Raw genomic sequence first — 18163 nt, 5'->3', positions numbered from 1 at the left:
GGATGCAGGTGCTGTCTCTTAGTTAAGAGATGAGCTGAAAAGTACAGTGGGGTCCATGAATAGTGAAGAGATGAGACGGTTAAGAGACGGATAAGAGACAGCGTTGAGGATGGCCTTAGCTGGGACTAAGCTTGTAGATTTTTTGTGTCGGCTCAGAAAATAATTAGTTTTTTTATTTTTTGTTATTTACTAATGCATGATTATCTAAAAACAGTATGGATAATAAAATTGGAAAATTTGAATTACATTTAGTTGAGATTAGTTATATACTATCCATACTATTTGACAAGATACAACTTGATTGTAGATAATTATTTAATTGAGTACGCGCGTACGACCATGAGATTTAATTGAGTTATGACAGAATTAAAATGAACCAGTTGTAACATTTTTTTTATAGGAAATATACCAATAACACTAGACCCTAATTTAATGCAAAATACTTATCTTTTTTATTTATTGGCAGTATTAATTATAGCTGTTTATATTTAGTTGAAAATATGCACATACTTATTTTTTTAACACTACAATTACGAATGATGTGTCATTCTTTTCGAGGGAATTAATTAAATAGCTTGGATACATCATACTAGTAGTAAAAATTGTTATGTTAATATTAATTTACAAAATACATCAAAATCAAAGTTGAAATGTGAAAAAATTGAACTTTTCATATGTTACTGTGACGTTAATATTTTACAACTTGTAATTAGACAAAATTAAATTTATAGGAGTATGACAAAAAAAAAAAAGAAGAATAATAGTATTGACTATGATTCGGAGAAAAGTTGTGGACGGTGACCGTGAAAGTGAAATTCAACGTAACCTTATTTATTTTCATTTTAATATTCATTAGATCTCCGATAATAATTATTTAGTGATATCGACGTGATCCTATTATTACTTTGAAATCATAGAAAAAATATTTTTTTTTCTCCCCTTCACCATAATTATGATAAGTTTTTCAAGAGTGAAATCAATTGGTGTAAATTATTCAATTGAAGAATTCCTTAACATTTAGCGATCTCGAATGTTTCTATATGGAAGAAGACTTTTGACAAATCATTTTTTCGATAGAAACGATATTTATACAATGGGCTATTTTGATAAAGTAATTGAGCCAGCAAGATTATAGGAGTTAGCTCACCCATTGTAAATTTATGAGATTGGGCCAAGCCCATTTTATAGCCATGTGGTATCTATGCACATAGAAAGTTGACGGCGCGAAGCTGTGATCACTGGTGATCTTGAGGTCATATGTTCAAACCCCACCATTTATTGGAGGCTTTTCGACTTTGATCTGCAAAGCTGATCAAGCAACAAGATTAGTCGAATCTTGCCAAAGATAAATTCGATACGTATGTGGCAAAAAAAAAATAAACTTTCTTTCTAACTATAGAAAATTCTCACATTTTAACACTAAATTGACCGCAAAGAATCCACAAAGAATATATCTGAGAATGAATGTTCCCAAATACGTAAAGTGAATAAATCAACAATAACAATGATCTAACTCAATGGTCAATGGTGAGTTCATTGTGGTTATCGCTGTTATTGACTGAAATTAGGATTTTTTATTTTTGCTTATGTATATGAATCTGTCCCAAATAATTGAAATTCTAATTTGGTACATTCCAAATATAAATACACATTGTAGTAACAATCTAGATACACAATTCTATTATCTTTATTTCGTTTATTTCTTAGAGGGTTGCGTACTATTGAAGCATGGCAATCAAAATATAAATGAATAAATCAGAATATACTAAATTAATAACAAAACATTTTTCCAATCCAAAAAGTGGGTGCAATGCACCCACGGCGCACGAAATAACTCCCTAGAAACGGATAAAAAGAAGCGGCAAAGAAAATACGCCGTCGACGAGGTGCGCAGGATAAGCAGCGATGCAACTGACTCACCACTCCTCTTGTAATAACTCATCTCTCTTCACCAATCCTTCTCTCTCCACCGCCATTTCCCCGCTCTCCTCCTTCTCCCGTTCAAATTCCACCACAAATTTAAAATTACCAAAACTCAGACGCGCCCACGTCCCTCTCTGCACTAAAAATGGAGTCTTTGAGCGATCCAAGGAAGCCCCTTTTCCCAAAAAGGCTGAGAACGATGAAGAGCTAGAAGAGCTTGAGCTGCTCAACAAGCCCTCTCCGAAGCCAGTGAGCGATTTCGAGGCCGTGGAAGAGGAAGAGGTGAAGAAGGTCGATGCTGATGAGATTTTAGCCCCTTTCTACAAGCTGTTTAGGTCACCAGAGGAAGAAATTGATCAAATTGATAGGGAAATTGAGGGTGAAATTGAGGGGAAATTGGGGGAATTTGGTGTGGAGTATTATGAGCCTAAGCAAGGGGATTTTGTGGTGGGGGTGGTGGTTTCTGGCAATGAGAATAAGCTTGATGTGAATGTGGGAGCAGATATGCTGGGGATAATGCTGACAAAGGATGTGCTGCCTTTGTATGATAAGGAGATGGGGGATTTGCTGTGTGATGTGGAGAAGGATGCTGAGGAGTTTTTGGTTCGTGGGAAGATGGGGATTCTGAGGAACGACGAGGCGATGGGCGGTGTGGCTTTGCCGGGGAGGCCTGTGGTGGATGTGGGGACTGTTCTGTTTGCTGAGGTCTTGGGGAGGACACTTGGTGGGAGGCCGTTGCTTTCGTGTAGGAAGCTATTTAGGCGGATTGCGTGGCACCGAGTGAGGCAGGTTTTTTTCTTGCTGATCTGATTGCTAGAATGTGGATTCTTGATTTGTGTTTTTGCTGCTTTTTATGCTTGTGGATTGTGTTTCATGAAGTATTAGAGGGTTAGAGAGGGAGTGGTGATGCTAAATTGCTAATGGTATTGAAATTGGGGGATTGAAGTAATGGCTGGTTTGGAAGAAGAATGGAGAGTTGTCAAGATGTTGTGTTTTCACATTGTTTCATGTATAAGTGAATTTTGGGGCATATTTTGGATGTTGTTTCTGAGTTTTGTAGATTAAAATATTAGGGAATTGAGTTTTTGCTACCTTACTTTTTCAATGTTTGTTGCTTATGTGTGATGGTATTGAATATTAATTATGTAATGTTAATACCTAATTTGGAAGAAGAATGGACAGCTCTTAAATGATATTGTCATCGGGAGTACTGGTACCATGTTTAGATTACTAAAGACTAGTACTGAATTGAGAGGTGGCGTCTCAAGGGTATTGCTCCTGTGCTCAGGCCCCCTAGTTCTTGTGTTCGCTGGTTTGATCCTATGGTTCGCTAGTTTTCTTTCTAAACGTAACAACTCCATTTGTGCTTAATACAACCTTGTACTTTACCACCATTACCTTCTTTTAGCAATCGGTGTATATCTCTAGTCAGCTGTTTGGTGCCTCGAAATACAATAAAATTAGGGTTCATTTTCACTGAACATATAATAGTTTAGACCATTTCTATCATTACGTGAACTTAAGAATGTAAATTTTGTCTTTTAACGAATTTAATATTTAGGTGATCGATATTAATACTGGTTCGTTCACTTAGAGAGCCATTGTCAAGAACTCATCTGCTCTATTGATTTGTGCAAATATATATAGCATTGCTTAAATCACCACAATATTAGGAAAGTAGCTCAGCTTAGCTGCATCTAGTTGAGAGTCTCAGTTCTTCGACTTTCCCTTCATAATCATGTGTATTGTTTATTTGTTGTAGTTACTTTGTGGTAAATCATTTTCGAGGAGAAATGTCCATTTTCCACCCACATTGCTAGTATTGCTTAAATCACAATATTAGAACAGTAGCTCAACTTAGCTGTAAAATCACTTCACCATTCTTGAAGTTTATATTGGCCTTTCTTGGCAGATTATGCAACTAAATGAACCGATTCTGGTTAAAATCACGGAGTGGAATACTGGCGGCCTCCTTACAAGACTGGAGGTGAGCTCCATCTGTCTATATCTCAGATTCGCGCTTAGCTAGAAACCACCTTATCTAATTCAACGGTTATACATGATTTCTGTCTGTACAGGGGCTGAGGGCTTTTCTTCCAAAAGCCGAATTGATCAACAGAGTTAACAATTACACAGAACTTAAAGAGAATGTATGATCAATTACAACTCTCTTTTCTTGGCATGTATTGTTATATTACTAGAAGATAAGGGAGATATCTCGATGATGCAGGTTGGAAGGAGGCTCTACGTGCAGATTACTAGAATCAATGAAAACACCAACGACTTGATACTCAGCGAGAAGGAGGCTTGGGTTTGCATTTCTCGTTTTAATGTTTATTTATTGCTCTGAAGCAACAACTTTTTGCCTGATACTGTTCCGCTTCGTTTCCAATTGTGCAGGCGATGATGAATCTTCAAGAGGGAACACTTCTAAATGGAACGGTCAAGAAGATTTTCCCGTATGGTGCACAGATAAGGATAGGTGATACAAATAGGAGGTGATCACTGCATTACTGAATATGATATTTCTTGAATGTGATTTCCTAACTTCTCGAAATCTCGACATTTATTTTCTTCTTTCCAAATGATTGCCGTGTTTGGCAGTGGATTGCTGCATATTTCAAACATATCTCGAGGGCATACCACTTCTGTCAGCGACTATCTTGCAATTGACGACGAGGTTAAAGTTCTTGTTATAAAGTCAATGTTTCCTGGGAAAATTTCTCTGAGGTATGCCGCATTTCTTACTTCACGTCTACAATTTGCCGAAGTCTTTGTTGTTGCATATGATGTAGGAAACCTCATAGCTTCATTAGATTCTGTTATTACAGATAATCAACGAATTGGCCTAAATTATCACTAATAGTTGTTTAATTGGACTTTCAAGCAAAACGAGCCCTTAGTAATCGAGAAAGAGAGGCTTTAAGTTTGAGCCAGACGAAGTTGTATTTGGTAGCTTTTCTATTGAGGAGTCGTATTTCCTCGTCCAAAAGTCGTACTTACAATGCTCGATTTCTATGTTGGAATCTTTCTTTGCACGATTGGTACTTAGCTTCTTCTCTTTTATCCTCTTATATTGAATCTTTTTCATGCAGCATTGCTGATCTCGAAAGCGAGCCCGGTCTATTCCTGTCGAACAAGGAGGTATTATTTTTATGTTCTGAAGAAAAAAACAACTTGAGGCATTTGTCGATAATCCCTTTCTTTTCCGTGCAGAAAGTATTATCGGAAGCTGAGGATATGGCGAAGAAGTACAGACGGAGGATGGCAACCGTCTCCACCAAAAGAAAGATAGAAGCCCTCCCTGTGGACGGCCTGCCATTCGGAGATGAAGAGAAGCTCTATGCTAACTGGCAATGGTTCAGGTTTGAGAGAAACAACGAGCTCAACCCGTGAGTACTCCAGAAATTCGGGTGGAACGAGAACCATCAAAAGAAGAAGGAAGGAGGGCTGTCTCGTACGAGACTCCTCTCCTTCCTCGTTCAACACGCTGAGGAGGTGTTCATCAAGACGGCTGTCGCTACAGTCCAAATGACTCTGCTGTTGTTAGTGCATTCTTCATCAAGGCGAGAAGGGACTCACTCGCGCAACAACCCCTTCCCCGGTTCTCATAAATCGAGCTGTTCATACCCTAATCTTGAATTTTTTGCATAAAATGTGATAGTTGTTTATATCAAGAAAAAAAGAAGCATAATAGTGTTAGAGAAAATCCCTCTTTTCTTTCTTCCACTCTTCTTTAATGTTGTAAGTTTCTACTGAATGCTTCATAAGTTTTATTTAAGATAAGATTTTGAAGGTTGTTTATGGTTGAAAAAATCATAATCACTATCGATATACTCTCCAGACTTCCGATCGGAACCATTATCCGGTCCAAGCTCGTCTCCAAGGCATGGCGTGACGTAATCAAGTCTCACGAGTTTGCCGAGACCTACCTTTCTAAACACGGACACAAACACAAACACGACACTTTTTTTGTGCGGAATAGCTTTGGAGGTCCAAAAGCATACAAATTGTTAGAAGGATACGGAAGCAGCACCCCCACCGCCACCACTATATCCCGCACGGGCACGTTGGCAAAGTATAAGCCCATCCTCCCATATAGCTCGTCGGTCATGGGCTTAATGTTGCTTTTGGGCCCTCGTTCGGAAGTCCTTTTAACATGCAATCCGGTCACTCGTGAGTACGTGAGAATTCCCCCGCCTCTGCCTCATAAGATTCTCGATCATCTTTTCGATATGCACCTCCCTAAATTTCATAGATGTTTAAGTTACGGAATCGGGGTGAGCAATAAAAGCAAGCAATATAAACTAGTTTATATGGACGGGTGTTACGGATGCTACATATACACTCTAGGAACAGGACAATGGAGGGTGGGCCCGAGCCCACCCATAATCAATGTTTTTTTCCTTTGGTGGAGGAAATTGGGCATCCTTGGACGGGAAGCTTTACTGGGTAGAAGATAATGAGAATATTTGCTCATTCGATCTTGAAAGCGAGGTTTTTACCAATTTCTCGGCCCCGCTTTGTCCCAATCAAATAGTTTATATCTCGAGGAGAGTGTGTGTTTTGGAAGAGGGCCTGTGTGTATGTGATGTTGCAAAATCCTCACAATATAGTGTGGATATGCTTATGTCTCTCCCAATCAAAGTATTGGGTAAGGGTAACACAATCTTGATGGCATCCGAAGATGGCTGTGGTAAACGATATTGGTACGACACTAACAACGCTTCAACCACTCAAATCGGCTATCTCGCTCTTGGCTCCCTCAGTCAACAATATACCTATGCATGCCCTTTCAATCCTACTTTTGTTCCACTCAAGACCTTGTTCCAACACCAAGACAAAGATATCATTTACTCCTTTTGATTTTAATTTCTAGGTGTTAGGGAAAATTAGTGATTCATTCTCTTGTTAGATGGAATTTATGAGGCAATACTATTTAATCATGTTTTTTTTTTAACTTCAAAATCTACAAATGAACTTCGAAATGCATATTTGTAATGAAATGAAAGAGGTATACCCATTAACTACAGGCAATAATTCTGTGGTTTTACTTGGAGCCAGATTAATGAATAGGTGTGATTGCTTAGCTCATTGTATAAATCTATACAGATTCAATGTTGAACTCTTTGAACATCTATTCATTCAAATATTAATTAAATCATATGGTTTAGGTTTATCAATCGAATCTAATCTATCACATGAAGTAACCATCATAATTGAGATATAAACTATTACAAGTTTACTTAGAAATACTACACTGAAACTCAACAAAAATCAAACGTCTTCTTTCCAAGAACTCTATAAAACGAAATGGAATTACACTCCACCCAATATATTCATTATTTTATGGTATACATATTTTATGCTTCACCGCAACTTTCATAGCCACATTAATTAATTGATGGTAAAAAAAACTAACTACTACCAGTATATATGGTGCACAAATATATCTCTCGATTTCTTCCCTATATGAATGGTCATGCATGATGCCTTTGTTATGATTTTGAAATTTAAAATACTGTTTTCTTTTATTTGGATCATCACTTTATAATCGACACTTTATATTTTAATCTCCAGTTGTAATACTAGTAACTCTCCTAAAAATAAAATGTAGTGAAATTTATTAATAAGGGTAAAAAAGTTGCGGTGAATAATAGTAGTATTACATATAGTAATTTACACATACGTACAATATTAGGATATAAATTTAATTTCCATGACTAATGAATTTTTTGTCCACTCCACAAGCAATCTAATATATTCATACAAGGATACTAATAACATAACAATATTCTAATCAAGTAAAGAAGATTTCCCTTTCCCTAGTTAGATCAAATTGCATTTATTGGAGATGAAAAATAAATACCCAACAAGGACATTGTGCAAATTTTGTTTAGAAATCCATAAAAAGTGGATTTTTTTGAGATTAGTGTTTGACCAAAGTAAAACTTCTTCTTTCACATATATAAAACATAGAATCTCTATCACTATATGCGAGGAAATGGACTTATTATCAACACTTTATGTTTTAATTTCCGTTTGTAATACTATATTACATATATTCATAGTTCTCCTAAAATAAAATGTAGTGAAACTAATTAATAAGGGTAAAAAAGTTGCGGTCAATGCATAATTTACATATATTTTCCTATGATCATAAATTTATAGGAAAGGTTTCTTATTTTAAAATAACGAATATACGGTATATGTTAATTTCCATGACTAATGAATTTTCTAATCAAGTAAAGGAGATCAACTCCAAATTTCGATTTCCATATCTCTATATTTTTTCCTTTTTCTAGTTAGATGGAATAAATAAATGGTAATATTATAAATAAAGGGTGCATTGTTGAATGAAGCAAGCAAACATAGAGATGAATCACACTAATGGTTTCGATTTCTTTGGAGAGCTACCACAAGAAATCATCATAGATATAATCTCCAGACTTCCGATCGGTAGCATTCTCCGCTCCAAGCTTGCGTCCAAGGCATGCCGCGACGCGGTCAAGTCCCTAGAGTTCGCAGACTCCCATCTCTCTAAACACGAACACAAACACAAACACGACACTTTCTTCGTATACACCACCGATGCAATGCTCTACGAACACAAGTACGACACTTTCTTCGTAGGTGGAAAGTCATCATACAAAATCCTTGAAATAGAAGAGGATGAAACCACCACCACCACCATGTGCCCCGGGCACGCGTTGTCAGAGTATAAGCCCCTCAAACATAGCTCCCCGGTGAACGGCCTAATCTTGCTGTTTAGCCCGCAATCGCAAAGCCTTTCCATATGCAATCCAGTCACTCGTGAGTACGTGAGAGTCGCCATCCCTCCGCCTCCTCCGGGGTATATTAGTCCCCTATCCATGATTGTCAGCGATCCGACCACCGGTAAATCCATGCATGTCCCCGTTCCTCCGGTGGAGTGTGGAGATGTTAATTACGGATTCGGGGTGAGCAGAGAAACCAAGCAATATAAAATAGTTTGGATCTTCCGTCATCACGAATGTCTAGTATACACTCTAGGGACAGGACAATGGAGGGTGGGCCCGAGCCCACCCAAAATCCGTGGTCAAAACAAATGTGCATCCGCGGGCGGGAAGCTTTACTGGCTGCATGATTGTAAGAAAGTTCGTTCCTTCGATCTAGAAACAGAGGTTTTTACAAGATTCGCGGCTCCGCCTCAATATCTAAAGCATTGTTACAAGAGGAGACTATGTGTTTTGGAGGATTGTTTGTGTGTATGTGATTATGATGATGAAGACAATATCCTAATATGGATGATGAGTGGAGAAGAAGGAGAATGGAGTCTGGAATTTATGATACCTAAGGATAAGGATGAGAGAGGTATGTCTCCCATATTCAAAGTGTTGGGTGACATAATATTGTTGGGTGACATAATCTTGAAGGATCCCAACACCACAACTAATCAAATTAGCCATGATTTTGGCTTTTTCAATGAAGAAACCATTGCATACCTTTACAACCTTGTCTGAGTGGGTAGTCGGATTGACTGGTAAGTACTGTGCGCATAGTGTGAAGCGCGGAAGGCTGGCTTATTGCCCACCCCACAAGTAAATTAATACTCGTTCCGTTTCTTAAAAATAGAAATATTTGAAACAATATGAATTAATGTAAAATTGGTAAAGTAGAAGAGAGAGAAAAAAATGTGTTAATGGAAAATATGTTCCACTTTATTTGAAAGAAAAAAATTCTCAAAATATGAGTTTCTAATTTTAGGAAATGGACTAAAAAAAGCAATTAGTAATTTCACAAGGAAACTAATAACATAGTAATAAAAATTCTATTCAAGTAAAGAAGACAAACTCCGAATTTGTTCACGTATGAATTCTGTCATATTTCTGTCACTAACTTCTTGATTTACTTTAATGCAAATACTTTTGATATTTTTATATATATTGGACCCTTAATTAACAATGCTCTTTAATTCTGGATGACAAAGTTGAAATATTATAAAAAGTAGATTCCAAAATAGTTCATCTTTTTAATCCCATACATTCGAGAGAGAAATACGTAAGTTTGTTGGATGACGAGTTTCATATACACAAGGTATAAATATGTTCTTTTCTTGGACGAGAAGATTGATTTAATTAAACTGTTTTGAGTGAGTTAAATTTGATTTCAATAATTCTAAGGATTGATCATTTTTATTGTAATCAATTTATCTCAATCCAATTTAAAATAAGGGAATATAGATTGAAAACAAAATAAACATAATGACTAATCACTCTCGATGCACGATCGTAAAATGGAAATATGATTTTCTAAACAAGTAAATTAGATCAACTCCAAATTAGATTCTATAGGTATATATTTATATAGTTTCCTAATTAGAATAAGGTATATTATTATATATATTACATCTCAAATTTAAAATCGGATATATAGTTACTTGAATTATTAATAAGTTAAGGCTTATTGTTGAAAGAAGCAATCAAAGATGAAACGCAACAATGGTTTCAATGTGTTTGAAAATCTTCCACAAGAAATCACTATAAATATAATCTCCAGACTTCCCTACGGTAGCATCATCCGATCCAAGCTTGCGTCCAAGGCATTCCGTGACGCTGTCGAATCCCGGGACTTCCCCGGGCTCCATCATTCCAAACACGAACACGAACACGACACTGTCTTCGTATGCGTGGAATTGTCGCGCAACGTCGTCCACGACCCCGAGCACGGCCACGTCCTCGTAAACCACACCGGCTCACACTCGTTCAAAATCGTGGATTTGATGAAAAACGGAACCACCACCACCACCACCGCCACCCCCGTCCCGTTGCCCCCGTTCCACACGCTGGCGTTATTTTATGGGATATTGGTTTCTAAAACTATAAACTTTGGATAAATTTTGTTATTTACCATGAACTTTAAAATTGGTCTAAAATATCACAAACAATACATTTTGTTTGTTATTTACCAGACTGACCCAATATGATATTTTCGGCAAAAACTTATTTTATATGGGCAACCATGAAACGTATATGGTATTTTAAATTACTTTTTAAGTTTGTGCTACGTAATATAAAAAGCCACGTAGAAAGCCATGTTTGATTTATTTGTGCCAAAAAGGATAAAAAAAGTAACATACGTTAATCGAGTATGGTGATTGACATGTGGTGTAAAGATTGTGATATTTTAGACAAAATAATAAAGTTCACGAGAAATACCATAATTTCACCAAAGTTTAAGGTTTTATGGACCAATATCCGTTGTTTTATTTGTTTGAACTCATCAGTGTACATTTGCGAATGTTAGGTATCCGGTCACCCATAGACGTCAGGTGGAGCGCTACGACATTAACTATGGATTCGGATTGAGCAAGAAAAGCAAGCAATTTAAACTAGTTTGGATAATCCAAGGCCAAAAATGTCAGGTACACACTCTAGGGACAGGACACTGGAGGGTGGGCCAGAGCCCACCCATAATCATAGGTAAACAAAATTGTGCATCCGTGAGCGGGAAGCTTCACTGGCTACAACATTGCGAGAGAGTTTGCTCGTTCGATCTTGAAAGCGAGGTTTTCACCAGTTTCCCAGCTCCGCCTCGTTCCAATGGCTTTCGGAGACTATGTGTTTTGGAGGATTGTTTGTGTGTGTGTGATTGTAATCAGGATGGGATAAGAATGTGGATAATGAGGGGAGAAGGGGATTGGAGTGTGCAATTTGTGATACCTAAGAATATGGTTGTGAGAGATATGAAGAGGTCTCTTCCAATCAAAGCGTTGGGTAATGACATGATCTTGATGGAGGCTAGAGAAGAACGATATTGCTACGACAACACCACCAAAACTACTCGAGTTTGCCATGGTTTTGGCTCTTTCAATCAAGATAGCATTGCATGCCATTTCAAGCCATCCTTTGTTTCGCTTAAAACTTTGCTTGAACACAAAGAGTTCATTTACTCCTTTTAAGATAGAATAATTAAATAGATTTTGGCTATTGTTAGAATTATTGATTTATGTATATTTTTAAAAAATTATATGAGTAGTAATGTGGCTATTACTCATAAGGGACACATGTAAAATGTTACCCAAATTTTGTCTTATTTGTTAGTGTTAAGGAATTTATTGCTTGCTAGCTAGAGGGATTTGTGATCTTTTACAATATTTTCAAGGGATATTAGTCCGTAATATCATAAAATTTTTAAAAAGTTGAATTTTTTCCACAAACTTTAAAATTAACAAATAATATCATGAACTTTACTCAAATTTGTTATTTCCACTGTTGAAAAAGTTATGGAAAATAATATCATGATACTGATACTTTTCCTAATTTCTAGACAACTTTGAGAGTTCTAAGTTCTTCAATATTTGAGAATAGTTTTTCTTGAAGTACACCCTCCAAAATTATTCTTCAATCCATTAATATATACGGAATTTTTTATGTTGGTGGAAAATAATAAACCAGGATAAAGTTCTTGATATTATTACCAATTTTAAAATTCGTGAAAAAAAGCCCAATTTTTTTTAAAGTTCCATCATACACGGGCCAATTTCCCTATTTTCAAATCTACTCTAATCTTTGTAAAACACTATCAATTTTATATCCAATCTTTTATCAAATCTATCTTCTTCAATTTTGTTTTTGACATATCATGCCACATTTCATTTAATATCATCAATGTTATACTAGAAACTGATTTATCTGATTAATAGATTTGATAAGAGTTTTAAAACTGAAAATATTATGAAAAAATGATTAACCCAATTTATTCAAAAAAAATCTAGTGTAAAATGAGTAATAATCATATTTTGACTATATCAATAGAAAAACAAATCACATAACAGAATGCCATGTCATCACTCCCCAGCCTCTTGTTTGAATCAGTTAGTTGCAACTCAACCGTATAAAACACCAACCACAACGTTCTTCCTTCGCCTTCAAATTTTGGAATTTCTAGAGAGAGAAAGATGAGAGGCTTGTTATTCGAATCGATCGGAATTCTAGATCACATGTGATTCCTACACCGTTACCAGCTGTCGATCGCAATCCTAGATTAAGAGTTAGGCTTTCGGCATGGCGGCGACGGCGATTCCGCCACCGGCGTTGATGGCGGCAGCTCCGGCGGTGGCCGTGCCGGGCGCTGTTTTCCCTAACTCGTCGCTCTACGTCGGCGATCTGGACGCCGCGGTGGACGAGAGCAAGCTCTACGATCTGTTCAGCCACGTGGCGCCCGTCGCCTCCGTCAGGATTTGCAGAGATGTCACGCGCCGATCGTCGCTCGGATATGCCTACGTCAATTTCAATTCTCCGATCGACGGTGATCGCAATTCATTCTGTTTTTCATTAGCATGCATCTCCGATTCATTCCTCCACGTTTTTTTTTTTGGAATATGATTGAATTAATAGTGATGATGGTGTGATTTGATTATTCGGATCCCCAATCTGAATTGTATGGGCGTAAATATATAACTCATACAAAATGTTTTACATTTGTTTCATATTAGTACACAAAGTTTGAAGTTTACATAAATCATTCAAAAAATTTCATTCGTGTTTAATTTAGTATATTCCTGTATAAACAATTTTTGTTTAAACGACGTTAACTCTTTACAAAATATTTCATAATTGTTTTATGTTAGTAGAAAAAGTATTATCACTGTTTTACATTGGTTCAAAAAATTTCATCGTTTTATGGTTGGTGTGCCACATAAGTACAAAGTTAGAGTCGTTTAAACAAAAAAACGGAATGTACTAAATTGAATCACGAATAAACTTTTATTGGATATATGTACACTTCAAACTTTTTGTACTAATCTGAAACAAATGTGAAACATTTTGTGTGAATTATGTATTTACCCCGAATTGTGTGCGTACAATTTTCCAATTCGTATTTCCTTATGATTCTCATTTAGCTTAGATAAAATATCCTGAATGAAATGTTTTATGTTTGATGGCTTAAAATTGTGACAATGTGCAGCTTCTAATGCAAAGGATGCTTTGAATTTCACTCATGTCAATGGAAAGCCAATCCGGATCATGTACTCTCACAGAGATCCTAGCCTCCGGAAGAGTGGATATGCTAATCTCTTCATCAAGAATTTGGATCAAGCAATCGACACAAAGGCGCTCTTCGAGACCTTCTCTGCCTTCGGAACCGTGCTCTCTTGCAAGATCGCGGTCGACCACAACGAGAACTCGAGGGGCTATGGCTTCGTGCAGTTCGACAAGGAGGAAGCCGCGCAAAACGCCATCCAAAGGCTGAATGGCATGCTGATAAACGACAAGAAAGTCTACGTGGGGATTTTTGTGCGTCGACAGGAGAGAAACCGGGGGAAAGGATCGCCCAAATTCACGAACGTTTACGTGAAAAACCTGCCCGAGAGTGCCACGGATGAGAGCCTTAGGAAAATGTTCGAAAAGTTTGGAGGGATCACTAGCGCGGTGATCATGAGAGATGGCAATGGGAAGTCGAAATGCTTTGGCTTCGTGAATTTCGAGAGCCCTGACTCTGCAGCTGCTGCAGTTGAGAATCTGAACGGATCCTCATCGGATGATAAGGTGTTGTATGTTGCAAGGGCTGAGAAGAAGGCGGAAAGAGAGGCGGAACTCAAGTCTCAGTTCGAGCAGGAGAGGAACAGTCGGTTCGAGAAATTAAAGGGTGCTAACCTTTATTTGAAGAATCTTGATGATAGTGTGAATGAAGAGAGGCTGAAGGAACTATTTTCAGAGTTTGGAAACATTACATCAAGCAAGGTACTTTTTAGATTTGATATTATTGTTTCAAATGTTGCTGATATGTTTTCTGCCTCTGTGTTAGCTCGTGCGTGATTTGAATGGACTGAGCAAGGGCTCGGGTTTTGTGGCATTCGCGAGTCCTGAAGAAGCGACCAAAGCTGTAAGGCCATTCTTCAATCTTGTGTTTTTAGATTTAAAGCTTTTATTGGAGTTCATTACATTTCAGTTTATTTTTTCTTGAGTTGTTAAGAGCTCTTCATTCAATTGCAGTTGAATGAAATGAATGGGAAGATTATTGGGAGGAAACCTTTATATGTTGCAGTGGCTCAAAGAAAAGATGAAAGGAAAGCTTGGTTGCAGGTAAATTCACTAATCACTACCTTTGCATAGTATGCATACTTTTCGTGTATGATAGTCTCGTTGCAAGATCATTTGTCCGTATGTAGAAGTGAGTTTGAAATTTGCACGACGTTTTTCATTACGATTGTTCAGGCACATTTTGCTCAGACGCGATCCTCTGGCAGCATGTCTCCACTTATGCCGGGGTTCCACTCCACCTCACCGAGGCTTGCTCATCAGCAAGTTTACTTCGGTCAAGTTGGTCCCGGGCTCATCCCTCAGACGCCCGGGTATGGATTTCAGCAGCAGCACATGCCCGCTCTACAGCCGGGAGTCCCATCAAATTTCGTCTTGCCATTCCAACTTCAGCAGCAAACTCAGCCCGGTCCCCGCCCGGATCCTAGGAGAGGTGCAAATTCTCCACAGCCTCAGCAACAGGTTTCTTCGTCCATCACGTGTCTCTTCAATGATGGCTCGTTCGTATATCTGTACTAATGTGATGTGTGCGCGCGTTTGTGTGCAGGTGTACGGAAATCAAGGTTTCAACAGATACATGCCGAATGCGCGAAACGGCGTCAACCCCTCCATGGTTCCACAAGGCCTAATGGGACCAATGATGCCACTACCTCTCGATGCATCATCTCCAACATCGGGAGCTTCTCTAGACGTCCCGATATCACTACCATTGCCTCGACCAACCCTCGCCTCAGCCTTGGCGTCTGCATCACCGGAAAATCAGCGCATGGTTAGTCCATTTCCATCGCACCATCTCCTCTCTTTACCCTTTTCATCTCATAGATTCAAACACTGCAGATGCTCGGCGAACAACTCTACCCTCTGGTCGAGCGTCTTGAGCGCAACCACGCGGGAAAAGTCACTGGCATGCTGCTGGAGATGGACCAAACTGAGGTGCTTCACCTGATAGAGTCACCGGACGCCCTCAAGAAGAAAGTCGTCGAGGCGATGAACGTGCTCCGTTTGGCATCGAGCGGGTCCGACATCAGCGATCAACTTGGATCCTTGTCTTAAAACCAATAAGCAAACCACCCATTTTTTTGCCTTTGCTAAGGTCTTTATTTATTCTAAACTCAAAATTCTTTTTTTATGCTGCTTACCTAGCCTTAGTCCCTGTCTAGATAGATATATTAATTTCCCTTTCATCTATGATCAAAACTAGTTCAAACTAGTTCATGTGTTTTGGGTCAAGTTTATGCTTGCATACGCCATTTCGATTACTTATAGCAAAATGTTCGTTCTTGAAATAGTTTATTGATTTATACTATTTCGAGATTTCATCTCGTCCGTGGCATCATTCACTCAACCATCACATAATTCCCTACCTGTTTCGTATCGGTTCCGGGCAAGGCTCACAGCATATTTTGAACTCCAAAAACGGTTTAAAATAAGCAGATATAAGCAAACAGGATGTTTAAAATGTTGAATGTTGATGAATTTTCAGAGGAAATCAGGGTGGATATCTTCCTCTAATCTCTCATCGTTCATCCACAACTGTTGGAAATGATCTTCACCATCTTTTCTCTTCTCAATACTCTTCGAGGTTTGATGATCCTCGTCCTCGTCCTCTGCAGTTATGTAGCTACTCCACTTTGAAACCGTGTTCTTGCCTGCTGAATCGCGTTTCTCTGGTTTCTCTCCCCCAACTAAATCGCGTTTTTCTCGAATTTGTGCCATGAAACTGTTCCATTTCAAATCCAAACCCTTTTCTTTAGCATTTACCACATTGGAATTTCTTCCCAAATCTGCACAAAAACATCAATTGCTCAAAAGTCTAACTCAAAACTGCAGTTTTATAGAGCAAAAATCCATCTAATGGATAGTATTCTTTATTTCCGTTGCATATCATTAGATGATAACGAGAATAACTAACATTTCCATCTCAAAATTCATAACGGCGAAGAATTTAACTAAATTTACCTTCATTTTGCTGCAGTTTGCCATCTCTTCTGTTTGGAAACGAAGGTCTCAAAAGCTTTTCCCCTCTGCAAGAGTAGTTCCTCACTTTAGGCTTCGAGAACGTCGCTTTCGGCATCTCCGTCACAACCAATGGCTCGATTCCACCATCCCCTGCTAAATTCAAACATCAAAAAACACAAACAAAAAAACAGCAAAATCACAGATCGAGCGATTGCTCTTGTAACCATTTCATCGAACACCTTGTGCAGAATTCACCCCTAGCTCGAATTTCGCAGAGCATTCCTCCTGATCGTCGTTGTCGATGTACTCCGTCCAATCGCTCCTTTTCCTCTTCTGTTCTTCCTTTTTTGGAGAGTCTCCGGTGATCTGAGGCTCTTCGCCGGAGATCGGATGCTGCTGATCGGCAATTTGGCGAGACATGTTGAAATTCTGGACGACTTTTCGCACATCCTTCGCCATGAACGACTGCGCGAACACCTTCTGAACGGATTGCTTCTGATTGCACACCACGCAGATCCATTTGTTGCTGCTCTTCTTCTGCTGCTTCACCTGCTTTGAAATTTCTCTAATATTCATCTTCACACACAACAACAGATAGATAGAGAGAGAGAGAGAGGGAGAGATTGCCTGCATGGTGGAGCACTCGAAACACTGGACGGCGATGAAAGAGATCGGCATTTTCGCATCCGGCGATTGCTTGAGCGTGTGAAAGTGAGAAAGAGAGAAGAGATGCGCAATTTGGCGGGAAAATTCAATTTGAAAATGCGCGCTTCTTTTGCGTATCCCTTTGAATTTGGTTTGGGCCTCGTTCTGAATTTACTGTGGGCCTCAGCCTTAAATGAATGGGCCTAAATGGGCCAGCAAGTATAAATCATACTCCTATGGTCCAAGCCCACATGAGCTGCGTGACCATTGTTAACTAATTTTAGAGATGAATATTGATTACAAGTTCAATTTATTTCGATATCTAATATCAAGATTCAAGGGCTATTTCGATGTTGTAAAGATATCCGGCACGGGGAGTCTTATATTGTTAACTCAATCCTTAATTGCTAACTACAACTCAATAATAGCCATTAGATATTCAAATTAAAGGCCTAGATCATTAATCACAAAATGTCAATACGATCAACAAAAAACGTCAATAAGGCTATAGAAATTCCAATAAAAATCAATAGGGGTATTAATGTCAAGTTAGTTATAATTAACTTTTAAATGAAATTCCAAAACTTTAAATTCATATAACATATATCAAATTA

The 18163-nt window shown here is 38.2% G+C and overlaps 4 protein-coding genes across 5 annotated transcripts; 3 read left to right on the top strand and 1 right to left on the bottom strand.

Annotated features, from left to right (window-relative positions):
• Window positions 1-1804: 1804 nt before the first annotated feature.
• LOC125202478 (protein PIGMENT DEFECTIVE 338, chloroplastic) lies at window positions 1805-5725 on the top strand. The gene is made up of 8 exons (XM_048100878.1): window positions 1805-2712; window positions 3836-3910; window positions 4002-4073; window positions 4154-4234; window positions 4324-4421; window positions 4528-4653; window positions 5019-5067; window positions 5140-5725. The coding sequence occupies exons 1-8, from the start codon at window positions 1906-1908 to the stop codon at window positions 5317-5319; spliced, it is 1488 nt and encodes a 495-aa protein (XP_047956835.1). The 5' UTR covers window positions 1805-1905; the 3' UTR covers window positions 5320-5725.
• A 2575-nt stretch (window positions 5726-8300) lies between these two features.
• Window positions 8301-9425, top strand: LOC125200521 (F-box protein At1g11270-like). Its single transcript, XM_048098156.1, has one exon. The coding sequence runs from the start codon at window positions 8301-8303 to the stop codon at window positions 9423-9425; it is 1125 nt and encodes a 374-aa protein (XP_047954113.1).
• Window positions 9426-12864: 3439 nt separating this feature from the next.
• Window positions 12865-16230, top strand: LOC125201636 (polyadenylate-binding protein 3). The gene is made up of 7 exons (XM_048099825.1): window positions 12865-13212; window positions 13873-14648; window positions 14713-14790; window positions 14901-14990; window positions 15123-15407; window positions 15493-15714; window positions 15783-16230. The coding sequence occupies exons 1-7, from the start codon at window positions 12969-12971 to the stop codon at window positions 15996-15998; spliced, it is 1911 nt and encodes a 636-aa protein (XP_047955782.1). The 5' UTR covers window positions 12865-12968; the 3' UTR covers window positions 15999-16230.
• A 36-nt stretch (window positions 16231-16266) lies between these two features.
• On the bottom strand, window positions 16267-17631 carry LOC125201638. Of its 2 annotated transcripts, none has more exons than XM_048099829.1 (4): window positions 17532-17631; window positions 17144-17453; window positions 16905-17057; window positions 16267-16729 (listed from the first exon to the last, which is right to left on the bottom strand). In XM_048099829.1, exons 1-4 carry the CDS (start codon window positions 17580-17582, stop codon window positions 16425-16427), a joined length of 819 nt encoding a protein of 272 aa, XP_047955786.1. In that variant the 5' UTR covers window positions 17583-17631; the 3' UTR covers window positions 16267-16424. The 2 variants fall into 2 exon arrangements, with proteins under 2 accessions (XP_047955786.1, XP_047955787.1); XM_048099830.1 differs by having other exon boundaries at window positions 16905-17054.
• Window positions 17632-18163: the final 532 nt, after the last annotated feature.

This window comes from Salvia hispanica, chromosome 1 (genome assembly GCF_023119035.1).
Source record: "Salvia hispanica cultivar TCC Black 2014 chromosome 1, UniMelb_Shisp_WGS_1.0, whole genome shotgun sequence".
Classification (NCBI taxonomy): domain Eukaryota; kingdom Viridiplantae; phylum Streptophyta; class Magnoliopsida; order Lamiales; family Lamiaceae; genus Salvia; species Salvia hispanica.
The sequence above is the reverse complement of the archived record's forward strand: the minus strand, read 5'-3'. Positions and strand labels throughout refer to the sequence as shown.

Excerpts from the sequence above, each read along its gene's own strand:
- LOC125202478 (XM_048100878.1), top strand. The coding sequence starts at position 1,906 with ATGCAACTGACTCACCACTCCTCTTGTAATAACTCATCTCTCTTCACC. Across the intron at positions 4,074-4,153 it reads ACACAGAACTTAAAGAGAAT|GTTGGAAGGAGGCTCTACGT; the intron begins GTATGATCAATT and ends TCGATGATGCAG. Across the intron at positions 4,422-4,527 it reads ATAGGTGATACAAATAGGAG|TGGATTGCTGCATATTTCAA; the intron begins GTGATCACTGCA and ends CGTGTTTGGCAG.
- LOC125200521 (XM_048098156.1), top strand. The coding sequence starts at position 8,301 with ATGAATCACACTAATGGTTTCGATTTCTTTGGAGAGCTACCACAAGAA.
- LOC125201636 (XM_048099825.1), top strand. The coding sequence starts at position 12,969 with ATGGCGGCGACGGCGATTCCGCCACCGGCGTTGATGGCGGCAGCTCCG. Across the intron at positions 13,213-13,872 it reads TTTCAATTCTCCGATCGACG|CTTCTAATGCAAAGGATGCT; the intron begins GTGATCGCAATT and ends GACAATGTGCAG. Across the intron at positions 14,649-14,712 it reads GAAACATTACATCAAGCAAG|CTCGTGCGTGATTTGAATGG; the intron begins GTACTTTTTAGA and ends CCTCTGTGTTAG.
- LOC125201638 (XM_048099829.1), bottom strand. The coding sequence starts at position 17,582 with ATGCCGATCTCTTTCATCGCCGTCCAGTGTTTCGAGTGCTCCACCATG. Across the intron at positions 17,454-17,531 it reads TCGAGTGCTCCACCATGCAG|GTGAAGCAGCAGAAGAAGAG; the intron begins GCAATCTCTCCC and ends ATTTCAAAGCAG. Across the intron at positions 16,730-16,904 it reads CAAACTGCAGCAAAATGAAG|ATTTGGGAAGAAATTCCAAT; the intron begins GTAAATTTAGTT and ends GTTTTTGTGCAG.